This window comes from Trachypithecus francoisi, unplaced genomic scaffold, assembly GCF_009764315.1.
Source record: "Trachypithecus francoisi isolate TF-2019V2 unplaced genomic scaffold, Tfra_2.0 Lachesis_group4, whole genome shotgun sequence".
Lineage (NCBI taxonomy): Eukaryota > Metazoa > Chordata > Mammalia > Primates > Cercopithecidae > Trachypithecus > Trachypithecus francoisi.
In genome coordinates, this window is record NW_022681469.1 from 22568831 (window position 1) to 22583635 (window position 14805).

The following is a 14805-nucleotide window of genomic DNA, read 5'->3' on the forward strand; positions in this document are numbered from 1 at the left end:
CAAGCACACAGGAAGAGAGAAGTTAAAATGATGTGGCCGTTCAATACATGGATGAAATGAAAGAATGATTAAATGCATGCTTGTGGTCAAGTGTTTTAGCATGTACTGAAAGTCCTGCAACAGGCCATCTGAGGGCTGAGGCTCAGTCTGAAGCACAGGGAGCTAGAATATCCAGGGTGGAGAAATCTGTTGACAGCCTGTAATTTAGAAACAGGAGAGGGTCTGGCAAAAGTAGTTCAGGACCCTGGATCAGGAGGAGGAAGTAGTGCCTAATTGTGTATGCCCAGGGATGGTGACCAGAGGGATGGGCAAGGATTGAAGCCTGGGACCAATTTTGAGTGTTACATTAGGGAGGGAGCATAACCAGAAATAACCTGGTTATTAAGCTGAAGCAGACTGAATTTAGGTGAGGCCAGGCAATGGGAACCGAGAGGAGAACTGAGCCCACAGGAGACTCAACCATGCAAGAAAGAAAGGGTAAAGCCTGGAGCCGGGTCTGGGCTGATGACCATCTCGCCTTTAAACTAGAAGTGGTGGTATCAGTCGTGGACACAAAGTCAAAGTCCTCAAATGTTTCAGAAGAAAAAAACAACTTACAGATAGACACAGATTATATTATAAACAGAAAAAATAATTATACAGCTGGAGACAGAAAAGTTGTAAGGTAGGCGCAAAAGTGACTGTGGTCTTTACCATTACTTTTAAATTGCAAAAACTGCAATTACTTTTGCACCAACTTAATAACTTTTCCATCTCCAGCTTTGTGATTATTTTTTCTATGTATAATATAATCTGTATCTATAAGTGGGAAATTGATAAATATGGCAAAATAACATTCCCTCAAATGTAATGGAAATTTTTTGTGCTATTGGGGCAACTTTTTTCAAAATTTGAAATCACTTCCAAAAAAAAGGTAATTTTTCTATTTCCGCTTTCCAGTGGTTTGACCAGGTTGATGGCATGGTAGCTCAAATTGATCCCACCGTCAGAAAAAAAAATTGGCCATTAATCCACACAGCTTCCCTAATTCGCTCCCTGTCTGTCATCTCCCTAGGACCACACAGGCAACAGACTCCCATTGCTATTATAATAACACAGGTTAGGTCCATTAAACTGAATAATGGACACTTTCATTAACCAGAAGGCTGCTGGTTACCCAGGAAAAAACAAAATCCTCCCGTGGTCTCCACCAAATAATCCCTTTGCTAATCTCCCAGTAGGAAATCTTCCTCAAATCTTTTTAAAAATTTCCTACTGTGAATTAGCTATGTGTGCTTGAAAATACAGAAGAGTGTACTCCAATTCCATTCAATATGACATTAAGGGGCACTTCTCAAGTTAAGAGCCTCTCTCTGCCCACGTGTTTGTAAGCACAAGCAAACAATCTGACCTCCTACCACAGAGGACTGAATCTGCCTATTTTATACATGGCCTGGTAACTGAACTTGTATTATGACACTAGAGGCAGTTATGGATGCTCTTAAGTGATACATTTTTCTAATTTTTCATCCAATGCATTTCCAGCCAACTCTAAGTAGAAAAGAGGAAAAAGCTGATTATGCATATCCAGTAACTAGAATCATTTAAGCTAAATTAACAGGGTCTATAAATAACTTTGTTCTTCCTTAAAAAAAAAAAAAAGAGAGAGAGAGATGGTGAGGTTAGCTAACAATCAGAGGAATGGCCTATTTTCCTCATCAAGTTGTCATAACCTGAGGAAATCTCAAATTAGTTTCAGGGAAAATGTAACAACCCAGTGCAGATGCTGTGTGCAGAATGGGGGCCTGTTAACCAGAATTCCCAGACAACCCATTTACCAGGACATTCATCGACCCTTCTTCCCATAGCTACTAATATTGCATATTCTGTTTCAATGTGATTTTCTAAATTTACCAGCAAATCAAATCTTAGGTTTGGCATGTTGACGTCCTTGATTTTTCTACTTTGAGTAATTTGTAAACCGTGAAATAAAGAACATTTCTCTCGGAACTTTCTGAAGAATATATCAGATGTCCTTAGATGTGACACCATAGATCCTAGGAGGCCCTATTATTATTATTATTATTATTATTATTAACTTCTCACTTGAGAAGCAGCCCCATTATTTTATGTACTAACCAGAAGGGAAAACATTGCTTTATTAAACTATGACACAGTGTAGTCTCACCACTTTGAGTTGTATTATATGCAAATTGGAAAGCTCTCTGTTAGGTATTTAGATACTTATTTTTATAATTTATTACCATTGTACACACAAGAAACAAAACCATAAATGAAATACATTGGTTAATGCAGTAGTCCCCAACCTTTTTGGCATCAGGGACCAGTTTCATGGAAGACAATTTTTCCATACACTGGGAAGTGGGGGATATTTTTGAGATGATTCAAGGGCATTACCTTTACTGCGCACTTTATTTCTGTTGTTATTACATTGTAACATACAATGAAATAATTATACAACTCACCATAATGTAGAATCAGTGGGAACCCTGAGCTTGTTTTCCCACAACTGTTAATAAACTATCCTACCTGGCGGTGATGGGAGATAGTCACAGATCATCAGGCAATTGATTCTCACACGAGCACACAACCTAGATCCCTCACATGCACACTTCACAACAGGGTTTGCATTCCTATGAGAATTTAATGTTGTCACTGATCTAACAGGGGGCAGAGCTCAGGCGATAATATGAGCTATGGGGAGCGGCTGTAAATACAGATGAAGCTTTGCTCACTGGCCCGCCGTTCACCTGCTGCTGTGCAGCCTGGTTTCTAACAGGCCACGGATCAGTGCCAGTCCATGGCCCACAGGTTGGGAACCTCAGATTAATGTATATTCCTAAAACTTCATGATCATAGTTTGACACTTTTGTGATTACTTTCGAACTCAGTATCATTAATGTCTATATTGTTGATACAATATTCCTTTTAAAACTTTACAAAAAGAACTAAAATCCTTTGGGGCTAAGCCCTGAGCAATCACCAAGAGCTAGAATAGCCCCCTTTCTCTGTAATCATTTGGTTTCCAGGAGCTAAAGGAGTGTCCCACTGTTTTCTCCAGGATTTTCTTCTGAACAGCTGTCAATCATTCTACAACTTTTTATGATGCTTTTGCTGTTTTCACAACTCAGGCAATGTCAGTTATACCACACTGGCCTAGCCATCAGCAATTGCTCAATGGTATTTATTGTAAAATATAACCTAACACAGAGATGTTAAAATTTGCACCTTAGAATCCATCAAATATAGTATATCGTCATTGAACTATCTTTTTTTTTTTTTTTTTTGAGGATGTGAAGCAACTTTAATCGCCACCCTTAGACAGGGCAGCAGGAGTGTCTCAAGCACAGGGCCGTTCCACCCCCTGGGAGCTGCCTGGGGCCAGCCCCTCGGTTCTGGCTGTAGCATGTTCCCCATCCTGGCTCCCCGGGGTTTCCACAGGGAGTGTCCAGGGACCCTCAGTCTCCAGGGCCACTTCTCCAGGAGCTCGGGTTCGAGGTTCCACGTGGCCAGAAGAGCTCAGGTCTCTGAGGGCTGGTGTGCCTGTGCACCCATCTGCATCACTGCTCTCCTCCTGCCCGGCTGTGCCCAGGGCTGGGTGACGGTGGTGGCAAGTGCTTGTCCTCAGGGCAGCGAGGTCTTCCGTTCTGACAGCAGCAGGGACTCCTTCATAGCCACCAGTAGCCCCAGCGGGCGGAGGCGCTCCTGGGCTCGGAGCCAGGACAAAAGGAGGAGGGTGGCGGCGACCAGACTTGTACTGAGCACCGCTGGGCTTCCAGACTGGTCCCCGGCAGAGGAGGACGTGACATTCTCAACAGAGGTGACACTCTCTGGGATCCCAGGGGACCCCGTGGTTGTGGCATCCCCTTTCAGGAGGGTCTCGCTGGTTCCACAGCCGAGCTCATCGCTGGAGTCGGGACAGTCTGGGTGGCCGTCGCAGCGCCACGTGAGTGGAATGCAGTCATCGCTCAGCGTGCAACGGAGCTCGCCTGCTGGGCAGGCCAGGCGGCTGCAGTTGCGCAGTTTCTTGTCGGTTCTCCGGGAGCAGTCACTGACGCCCGTGCAGGGGCAGGGGAGGCCAGGGGGCGGTGGGCATTGCCCGTTCTGGGTACACGGCTCAATCCTGCACTCCTCCTCATCGCTGCCATCGCTGCAGTCGAAGTCCCTGTCGCAGCGCCAGGTGAGGGGCACGCATAAGCCACTGGTGCGGCACTGGAACTTGGTGGGTGGGCACGAGCCTGAGCTGGGGCCTGAGGCCTGGGCAGAGGTCCGGGTGGAAAGCGGAGTGGTGGCGGCCTCCAGGCCTAGTCCGAGGCCGAGCAGCAGCCGCAGCGCCAGGCCTAGAGGCCCTGTTCGCTGCGCTCCGCCCCGCGCCATCCAACCACTGGTCGAGCTGTCCCAGCAGCTGCGCCCCATTGAACTATCTTAGTTGGAAATTTGTTTCCTGAATTGCGAAGTCTCACTCTTCTGGATTCTCACCTCAATTGAGAATTGAAACCCAGAGTTTTTCTATCCTGGCTTCTTGGCAGCTGTCTTGAGTTGTTTGGGAGATTTTTTCAGGAAGCTTCCACCCCTAAATGTGTTATCTAAAATTTGAAGAAGATATTCATTTGGTTAAGTCTCAAGCTACCTGTGGATAATTTACAGCTTGGAAGTAGTCTCATAAGATATTTTCCAGAGGTTGATGACGTGTACAAGGGAAACGAAGTTTCACAGTGTGAGCGCATGGTCAGAGCAAGTCTAGATTGCAACCTCTCAGCCTCCCCACCCCCAGGAGATCAGGCATCCACATGAGATACTGCTATGTGGAGGTGAGGCAAACAGCAAATGCAACTCTAGGCACAGAAAGAGACATGGAGAGAAATTGGGTAGTACGTAAAATAGTCTGCTTCATGTATTCCTTCAACCAGTCAATCAATCAGACAGCAAATATTTCTAGAACCTCTAATGAATGTCAGATGTGTAAACTTTGTGTGCTTCCTCCAAGTTTGACCCATATTTGTCTTGCATCAAAAACACAGACTGCTGCCCCAATACTCCATGGTAACTATTCTTTCTTACAAATCTTATGTTTTGATGCTTTAAGGATAGAAAGACTAAAATAGCCTATGATCAAATATTGTCCCCTATCCCTCACCTACATCAACAAAACATTTATTAGAACAAATTATTATACATACCAGAATGCACAGTATACCCATGTTTATTCAGTCCTAGCTTTCAAGGTGTTTAAACCTGCAGTTTTCAGAATTTTAGTGGCATTGCAAGCTTTCAACCAAATTAAATTTGCATCACAGTACATTTAGATCTTCCACTACAGGCAAACACAGCTTATATTAATAGGAATTAAGGTTATTCATCCAAACAACTGAAAATTGCCCCGGTTTAACTCTAAAATACTTTGATGGGTATCCTTTCATCTAGTTATTTCTTCTAGAAATGACCCAGCACTGAAAAATCAGGCACTTTGTTATTTTTCTTCAGCCAGCCCAGAAACTAGGTTACTGCTTGCCAAGCACCAAATGAGAAACACCCACTGATTTTTTTTTTTTTTTTGAAGGAATGCTTCTTGCTTCCCTTCAGTGTAGTTGTATAAATCATTGTTGCTGTGCTGGATATAGGCCACCTCTATGGCCTGCTGAACAAGTGATTAGACGCAGCATAGAGTGTGTTGGGTTTGCTGTGACGTGAGCCCCTGCTCACTGTGCGAGTGAAGAAACTGTGATGTGTCTGTTCTGCTCTCCTGCACTTTGGCCACTTGTTAACTTGCTAAGGGCTGCATTCATGTCATTTTATTGTTTTAGACCCTAGTCAGACACGCCTGCTTGCTGCCTGCTTGGCTACCATGCATGGTTGACAATCAGGCCCTTCTTTGACCCCCGGTCATCTCTTTGAAGTCCTCTCCATGTAGCCTCTCGGAATCATTTTTGCCTTGAAGTCCTCTCTGTTTCATTTTGCTATATTGAAACAGTCTAAAATAGTTAAATGAGTACTCAGTTTATTTGTGTTTGAAGCAATCATTAAAAGTTCTATCTGCACTTACAATTGGAAGTTTTAAAATATCCTATGGACAGTCATTGTTTTTAATTTAATTTTTGTTTTCAACTATTCTAGACCTAGAAACTGGAGGACAGGATCCCTGGTTGGTGGAGGAGGCTGAGACAGAGTAGGAATGTGGACAGTACTGCCCAGAGACTGCCACTAGGTGGGCTCTTGGTGATCCACACACTCAGGATGCTCACCAACTTGGGAGAGACTGAGATGCCCACTTCTATTGACCTTAGAAAGCTAAGATTGACCTCTCAGTGAGTTGACAGGATCCCATCAAGGTAGTTGATGCAAGTAGTCAATTACTACAGTCATTTTTATGGCAAAGATAAAGACAGGATATATTTCCCAGGCTGTTTAAAAACTAAAATCAACAAAGGTGTGCTAACCTTTGACCAATATCCACATATACAAAGTAGTCTTGAGGTACATTAATTATGATCTTATCAATCTGGGGAATTGTTAAATAAGATTACAAAGTTTTTGACAAGCATTCTCACCTAGCAGTTTTTGCAGTAATCATCCTATTCATTTGATGCTAAAGAAATGGCCGGACAAAGGTACTTGGTACCACATCCTAAGTATTATTCCAACTGCTGGGTTCTGTGTGCAAAGGCTTATAATCAAGAAATTAAATTCCTTTGACAAAAGAGAAGACATAAAAATACTCCTAGAGTAAATACCCACACTGAGAGCTCATATCTAAATCCTGCAAGGCTGGCTGAGTTCTAATTTTATTCTCTTCTGCTACCTTTAAAGTGGGGCGGGGGCATTTACTATTTCAGCTTATGTGCAAACTGTAATTCCAATATGAAATCAAGTAAAGCCATTTAAAAATCAAAGTTAATGTTAACAAGATGATCTATTTCATCCCGCCTAATAGAAGCTAATGAATCATTGTGAATTTATTGTGGTAGAAAGACAGTGGATGCTGGCAATTATACTGATGAGCAGAAATCCTCACAAGTGGGCACTTTAACGCAATTATTTTCCATTTGGTTCTAAAAAAGCCTCTGAGTACAACTAAGCTTTGATTACCTGGCATCTGAAAATATACGCTCTCAGAGGGGTATTTGCAATGATTATTTTAGTAGAAAGAAAGTAAATAGCTACTGTTTGTGAAAGCTCAGTTGTGAGCCTCTTTAAAGTTTAAAATATGAATTGTGCAAAAGATGAAGCTCTGGCTTAATGGACTAGCATATTATTACGTTATGTTCCCAACTGGAATCAATAACTTACTGGGTACCTGAGTATTAGAGAGCTGATTGAAATACATTTTCTCAAGAACAAACCTCTTCAAACTCGAAAGCCAATGTCATTTTTGCTAGCAGGCTATCCAGTCCCAAGCTGCCTTATCCCTCTACTTTTTCTTATTATTCCCATACTTTTTTTTTCCTCTTGGCCCCAGGTTTATGAAGGGGTATATCAAAGAATGACAGCTGGTACAGAGCTTACCTTGTATAAACATCGGCTGCTTCAAGAGAGGCAAGTCAAAGGCCATCCAGTTAATTTATTTTTCAAGTACAGAAACATTGGGGGTTCTTACAAAGGAGATTATCCCATTTCTGTCTAATTTAAGTTTATTGTTGCACATTGATGGGTGCTGATGAGTTGATGGGTGCAGCACACCAACATGGCAAAAGTATACATATGTAACAAACCTGCACGTTATGCACATGTACCCTAAAACTTAAAGTATAATAATAATAAAAAAAAGGCCACATTCTTTTAAAAAGTGAGACATACGGACCAATGAGAGGTTAAAGGCTGCCGGAAAATAAGTGTACACATTGTAAACTCAGCTAATAACTCCAGGTCTGGAGATAATGGGCACAAACCCAGATGGACAACATCAACTTGCTCCCTTATCTTCGGCATAATTTTTCCCTAAATGGGAGAAATATTTTTAAGGGCTATTAATGTAATTCAGTGGCTGAAATGAAGACAAGTAAATGAGGGATGTCCTGGACTGTGAAACCAGAAGTTGGCAAAACAAAAATCATTTTTGTAACTTAGGTGGAGTTCCAACAAAACTGGGTGAGCTGTAATGTTCCCCTCACAAAAGGGGTCACTTGCTCAAGTTCCCACAACTAACAAACCGAGAATTTAAGCTAGCTGTTTAGTGTCTATCTGTGTTTTGTTCTCAACATGAAAATAACACAAATTCATTTTGGAGAAAGTACAAGGTAGAAAAAAATATTTAAACTACTTAAATATCATATTCCAACTCCTAGATAAATTTTTAAAATGTTTGCATAACTTCTTACATTTTATACATATTGCTTTCCATACTTGATATCATTTTGTGTTCTGCTTTAACATTTTATCATAAGCAGTTGTCCATATATTTCACAACTCAATGTGAATATCATATTTCATGCCCACAATTATATCAAATATACGATTTCTTACTTTACCTAGGCAGTTCTTCATGGCTGAGTACTTAGAAAGTCTCGATTTTTTTTCACTAGTCTGAATTACCTTACAAAAACACTAAAAATCGAATTTCTGGCCCTAAATATATGAGCATCTTCAAAACTCTTTACTCATCTTCCTGAATTACTTTCTCGAAAGGTTAAAACGTTGCACTTTTCCGCTGTCTCTGGAGCACCCACTTCATGACACTTGCCAACATTGTGTATTCCCTTTTAAAACAGCTTTTTATATTTAATTAATATAATTAAAATCTTATTTTTGTTTGCAAGCTTTGATCATGTAATAAGCCAAATACATTTCCAATGGTTATGATTTATTTGTATTATCTCTTTGGTGAAGTAAGCATGCATGATCTTTGCCCATTTATTTATTGGAGTCTCAAGGTTTTTCTCTTTGAGTTTTAAGACCATGTCTGTTATGTTTGGTGCAGGAACTCTGGCATTGCGTGTGACAAAATAAAAATTAATTTAATTACTTCTCTATAAATTAATATTAAGCATTTTAATATTTGTTGTAATTATTTTTCTTTGCCATCTTTTAGATTAATGCACATAGTTTAAACCCTTGAAATTTGTTAAATCTCTGTCCTTTCTTTAGCAAATTCTTCCATTTGGTTGAAGTATACAAGGTCTTATCTAACATATAACTCAGATAAACAAACACTTAAAGCTTCCTTCTAGGCATTTCATGGCTTAATATTTATAAGTTCATAATGATCTGGAATTTATTTTAAAATGGGATACAGTTATAGGCAACATGTTTATTTAAAAATGACCTAAACCCACTTATTAAATAACCTTTCTCTTCCCCAAAGATTTTTTAGTAATTCACTTTCATATATTTAGTTTATATATGTATTAAAATGCCCTTTTGGAATTTTTCTGTTTCTTTGAGCTTTCTGAAGATGCCTGTGTTTGTATCATATTGAATAATATAACTTTATACTATTTTAATATCTTGCAGCAATAATTTACCTCCTTGACTTTTTTATATTGAATCATATTTTTGTCTATATATTTTCCACATAATTCCATTTATATTCTCATCTATGTAATTTATATATAATTTTCAAAATACATTTTAAAAATAAGATTTTAAATTTGATTAGAGGAATGTATACACACATTTAAAAAAAAAAAAAAAAAGGATGAGAACATGGGAAACGGGAGAACCCTAATGAAATGCAGTCCCCTCTCAATTCACTTTCTCACTCCTATTCTCTGTTCAAAACTCTAAATAATATGCTTATGCTAATATATTTTAAAATGTATCCATTTCAAACATTATCTACTTCAACTAAACAAGACAGGATTCAACTACACAGCACTAAAAATCCCTCCTTGATTCCTTCTACTAGAGTTAAATCACTATTACAATATCTGTCTCTGTTACCTTTGTAACTTTAAATCACATATTTTAATTTTTTTTTTTTTGTTCAAACCTAGAGATTTTCTCTGGATTTCTAGCTTTACAGTACATAGTTTAGAATTCCTATCTATTTTATCACCTCTCTTCCCTCTCTCTACCACTTGATTTTTTTGACCTGAACACTTATATTATATTGCATCGTTTGACACCATTTATGTTCTTGTTCTGCAGTCACAGTTGCATAAACCTTCACTAACTTACACTATGATTCCGGAAGACTCAGCAACTACAACCGTTCCAGTAGTTCTTCCCGTTCACCGAATAAAAAGACAAATGGAAAGTTTTACCTTAAAGCTTTAAGACAATATAGCATCTTCTCTCTCACTAGAGAATGTGGCCCCAACAAGAGCTTCTCCTGTGTACCCTGTATTTACGGAGTCCTGGTGGACTGCTGACTCTTACCTGTAAATTCTAAAGAGGAAGAAATGAGGTGCTGGGCACTTTGATAGAGGAGCAAATTTGAGTTGGCTGTGCTGGGATTGGTCAGCATTTTCAGTTTGTTGGGATGTGAGTACATCCTGCAGAAAAGAAGAGAAAAAAAGATAGAGAAGGAATCAGGTATTGTTTAATGAAAAGGGGTTAAGAAAGAATCAAGCAACTAACAGAAATAGAGATGCATTTGTCATCTCTAGAGAGTTTCAACTGAGGGATCCCCAGTGATGGGAGTCTCTGAAGAACTTGTGTAAAAGTCTCTCACAAGAAAAAAAAGTGAGCTTTCATCACCTTCTAGTTTAGAAAGCATAGGAGCTAGATCACAACCACACCAGACGGAACGTTCCTGCCCCTTTCCTCTTCTCTCTCCCCTGTTCTGATCTTTGAGAATTAGAAAACAGTTATCAAGATAGGGGAGAAGAGAAAAAAGAGAAGCTTTAACATTAAAGCAAAATTGACATTTTGAATATTATATGAGATTGGACCTTGAAATACTGAGTCCATGTCTTATGAGTTACAATGACAGAAAAACTCTATTCCATAAAAGTGATCACAAACTGCCACACTTTTCATCCAGGAAGGGAAATAACTCTAAAGAGTAATTTCAATGGAAGGAGAAAGAAGGGAAAAGATTGCTTCATGATCACTGGCTATCAGCTGTGCTTGTTTGAAGCAATGTCTGTATAAGGTTAAAGACAGGAATGGGAGAGTAAAGGCCGTCTCAAGTCAATTTCAGCCAATTCAAGAAAACATTTCAGCCAATTTCAACCAATTCGAGCCTGAGAACTCTATGTTTCTCATTTTGAAATTTATCATATCTTAGTATCTGCATTATTTCAAGAGTATATGCAGGACCCTATATAAGAAATAAATGTAATTTTAAAAGGTTGTATGTAAATATATTTTAAGTAAATAATAATGTCTTCCTCTAGTTTCATTAAACTTACTTTAGCTTCATTTCTAATATTTTTCAGAAGACCAAGGATTCCAAATTTCTATATCCTTTGAACAAATGTTGGTTCATATAAAAGCCATTACTGAAAATTTACCAGAGAAGCAAATAATATGGCAACTCATTGTGTTTTTATTTTGGCCCAAATATTTAGTTCTATATATTCTTTCACAATCTTTTATAATGGAATTCTATATATGGACTTTTAAAATCCACATATAATTATTCATGACCACTATTTCTCTCAATCAATAGTGTCTACAGGAAAGTATATTATATGGTGTGCCCCAGACTTGTTAAGTATTGCTAGTGAATATATGACCATTTGTTGGCTGGAAACACAAGCAGTCACCTTGGCAGTAAAATGGCAATCAAAAATACCATTTTCCTTTTACGTTTCTATAGTTAATAGACTCATTATCCTCTGGCCTCTGATCATCTCTTTCTAGCCTACCCTTAACAGTTTGCTAATTACTTTCTGCTTCTCAAAAGGGATCTAAGACACCTTAAAATAAAATTCAGGTATATAACAAAGTTCTGGAAAAAATAACATATCAAAGATATAAGAAGAGCAAAAGAAAGCAAAAATGCTAAGAATGAGGTTTGATATAATTATTGTGATTGCCTATTCAATTTCACTCTACATTTCCTCAGAGGCAAGAAAATGAGTATGTTGAATATTTCAAGTTATTTGTTTGAAGAAAGCAAACCAATTTTAAGAGAGAAAAAGAAATAGATACAGAAAGCCAGAAAGAGAGCTAGAGAGAAAAATGGGCACATACACTCCCCCCTTGGTTATAAATTCAAAATAGATTTATCAAATGACACTGTATACACAGAATGATGGACAGGTTGTCTTTGACCAAAATTATCTCCCAGATACAAACACAACCAAAGATACAACATTTAAATTTAATTCTGTGAAGGTGATTGTTCAGAAGATAACTTAGTGTAAAACAACTATGTTACTTTCTAGTGCGCTTTCCAACTCAAGGTAGAGGTGATTACCTGGAGAACTGAGTGGATACCATGTTTCACAGACTGTTTTACCTACAGGGCACTGCTCTCAGTGGGTTTTAAGCAGAAGCCAGTTAGCACACAGTTTGAAATCAAGTGCTTCAGCAAGAGTCTAGGGGAGCAGCATTACTTGTTTCAGTGGAGCCATATGTTCAATCCCACATTGGTAAGTGGCGATGCTAATGCAGACAGTCTAAAGACCATTTCAATTCATCGTATTCATAAATTGAAGGCCTGCAATCTCCTATGTGTCTCCAAAAATATATTGATTTCCTTCTAAGCTTTAAGTCAATAAAGGTGCATTAGTCTGACAACAAGGACGTATGTTTCCAACACTGTCCTGTGAAAAAGCTCATAACTTCAAGTCCCCATGATAAAAAGCCTTTTTTCCAGAAGCAAGTTCATTTCTATTCAAACTTTAGAAGCATAAACATAAATTAGAAATATTTTGGGGGCGTGTTGTACTTTCTCTAAGTTTAAAAAAGGAATAAAAGCTCTTTGCTATTTCACTACTTCAAAGCTTTTAAGTCAAACCCCCAATGCAACCTGCTTTATTAAAAAAAGAAAAAAGTTCATTTGTTTTAAAGCATTGTGGTCATGCTAATGTATTTTCAAAATCAATTAAACCTTATCTAAACATCTCAAGAGGGAGGAAGCTTTACTCTATTTTCATCTAAACCACAGATATAAAGCCCTTAGTAAATGCATTTTCATGCTGTGCTGGGAATATGTTACATCCAAGTAAACTGCTTAAATGTCATCCAGCAAAGTGCAAATCCAGCTTGTAGTCTGGAGGAATGAATGTTTGAAAGTCTAATACATTCAGATTAATGGTGGGCTGTAGTTATATACAATGATGTTATTATGCCAAGAAAGGATACTAGCCAGACAAACTTACAGAATAACTTGGAAACCTTAACTGTAAAGTTTCTTGGCTAGAGATGAAACATGTGACCTGTTAGGACTCTCTTTACGTAAAAAAGAATTAATCAAAGTCCAGGAAAGTATTTTATGTTATACTCTAAAAAGAGGTCATAATCATGCTTAGACAGCTGAATAAGAAGCAGATAAAACCAAATTGTGTGCAAACTTAATCTGATACACACCCAGCTGTCCAAATAGTCTCAGTAGGGACAGGAAAGTAAAAACACAAGCTCACCCAGTATACTGGTCATCCTAACATAGTGATGACAATTGGCTTAATTAAATCTTTTAAGCATTTTATTCTACTAAAGTCAAAATCTCCCCATTAGCAAAAAGTCATCTCCTCACAGCACATTTACTTTCTGACCATCTTTGACCTGACTCAAATATCTGAGTCATCTTTTGCAAGTCTCTCTCTCATCAAATGAATTCCCAAGCAACAGCAGCATCCCTATTGTATATAGTGCACTGTAATATAAAATAAGGAAGAAAAAAAATAGTTGCAACACAGATTTATGCACCAAATAACAATCTGGGTGAACAATTGAAAACATCAGGAGTGCCAGCATAAGCATGTGGAAAAAAATAATGACTAAAATAAAATATACAAAAAAAAGTTGTTATAATGTAGAATTATAGATAATTTTCTTTATTTCCCCAAAAAATGAAAACTTATTCATTTTGTATAAAAGAGGATATTTTAAAGATTGTCTTACAATATAGTTGGGAGAATAAAACCAAAAATACACAAAATGAGAAAAGAAACACAAAATAGCATATCAACATGTGAGAATGAATGTAATATAAAGTCCATGCAACACTATTAAGTAAGAAATCACCAAGGGCTGTAGTTTGTTCACAGTGGCTTACTGAAGGAAGTGATTTTCTGGGCTATGGAAAACAAAGTTGTCCTGCAAAAGATCATGATAAATTGATGAGGATACCAGAAAAGCTGGAGCAGATGTAATATGAGTCTGTAAGAATGCTGAGGCTGCAAGAAAGAAGACAATTTCCTATATATTGCAAAAGTATATACCAAAAAAATGCATTTTTTTCAAAAGCATTGTAAAGTAGCAGGAAAATCTCTGTGCTAGAAACTAAATGACCTGGATTTTGTGCTAGTCCTGTCACTATTGTGACTTTGAGTGTTTCACATAAATTCTCAGAGTCTTAATTTTCTCATCTGAAAAACGACAATAATTACACATAGCCTCCCACCTTCCTTTGTTATTGTAAAGGTCAAACAATATGATTTTTCTGAATATGAAAATGTAAACTGCTACTTGTGTGAAAAGGATTTATATGAGGAACATGTTAATTGCAACCGTCAAAATGTCCACATGACCCAGTCCTCAGTTTTAGATGCTTCGTACACTCTCCTGATTTAACCTCATTCATACTTATGGCTTCAACCAGCACCTAAATCCTGATGGTTTTCAAATCAATATTTCTAACTCAGGTCTAACTACTTACTAGATATTTCCATAAAATGATCAAAATGTACTTACAATCAACATGTCCAAAATGAACTTACTCTCCTCTCTCTGTAATCTGCTCCATACCTTGTG

At 38.1% G+C, this 14805-nt stretch overlaps 1 protein-coding gene across 1 annotated transcript; it reads right to left on the reverse strand.

Moving 5' to 3' along the window:
- Nucleotides 1–3291: 3291 nt before the first annotated feature.
- LOC117072813 (CD320 antigen-like) lies at nucleotides 3292–4408 on the reverse strand. Its single transcript, XM_033193228.1, has one exon. It carries the CDS (start codon nucleotides 4375–4377, stop codon nucleotides 3625–3627), a length of 753 nt encoding a protein of 250 aa, XP_033049119.1. The 5' UTR covers nucleotides 4378–4408; the 3' UTR covers nucleotides 3292–3624.
- Between the last annotated feature and the right edge of the window lie 10397 nt (nucleotides 4409–14805).

Excerpts from the sequence above, each read along its gene's own strand:
- LOC117072813 (XM_033193228.1), bottom strand. The coding sequence starts at position 4,377 with ATGGCGCGGGGCGGAGCGCAGCGAACAGGGCCTCTAGGCCTGGCGCTG.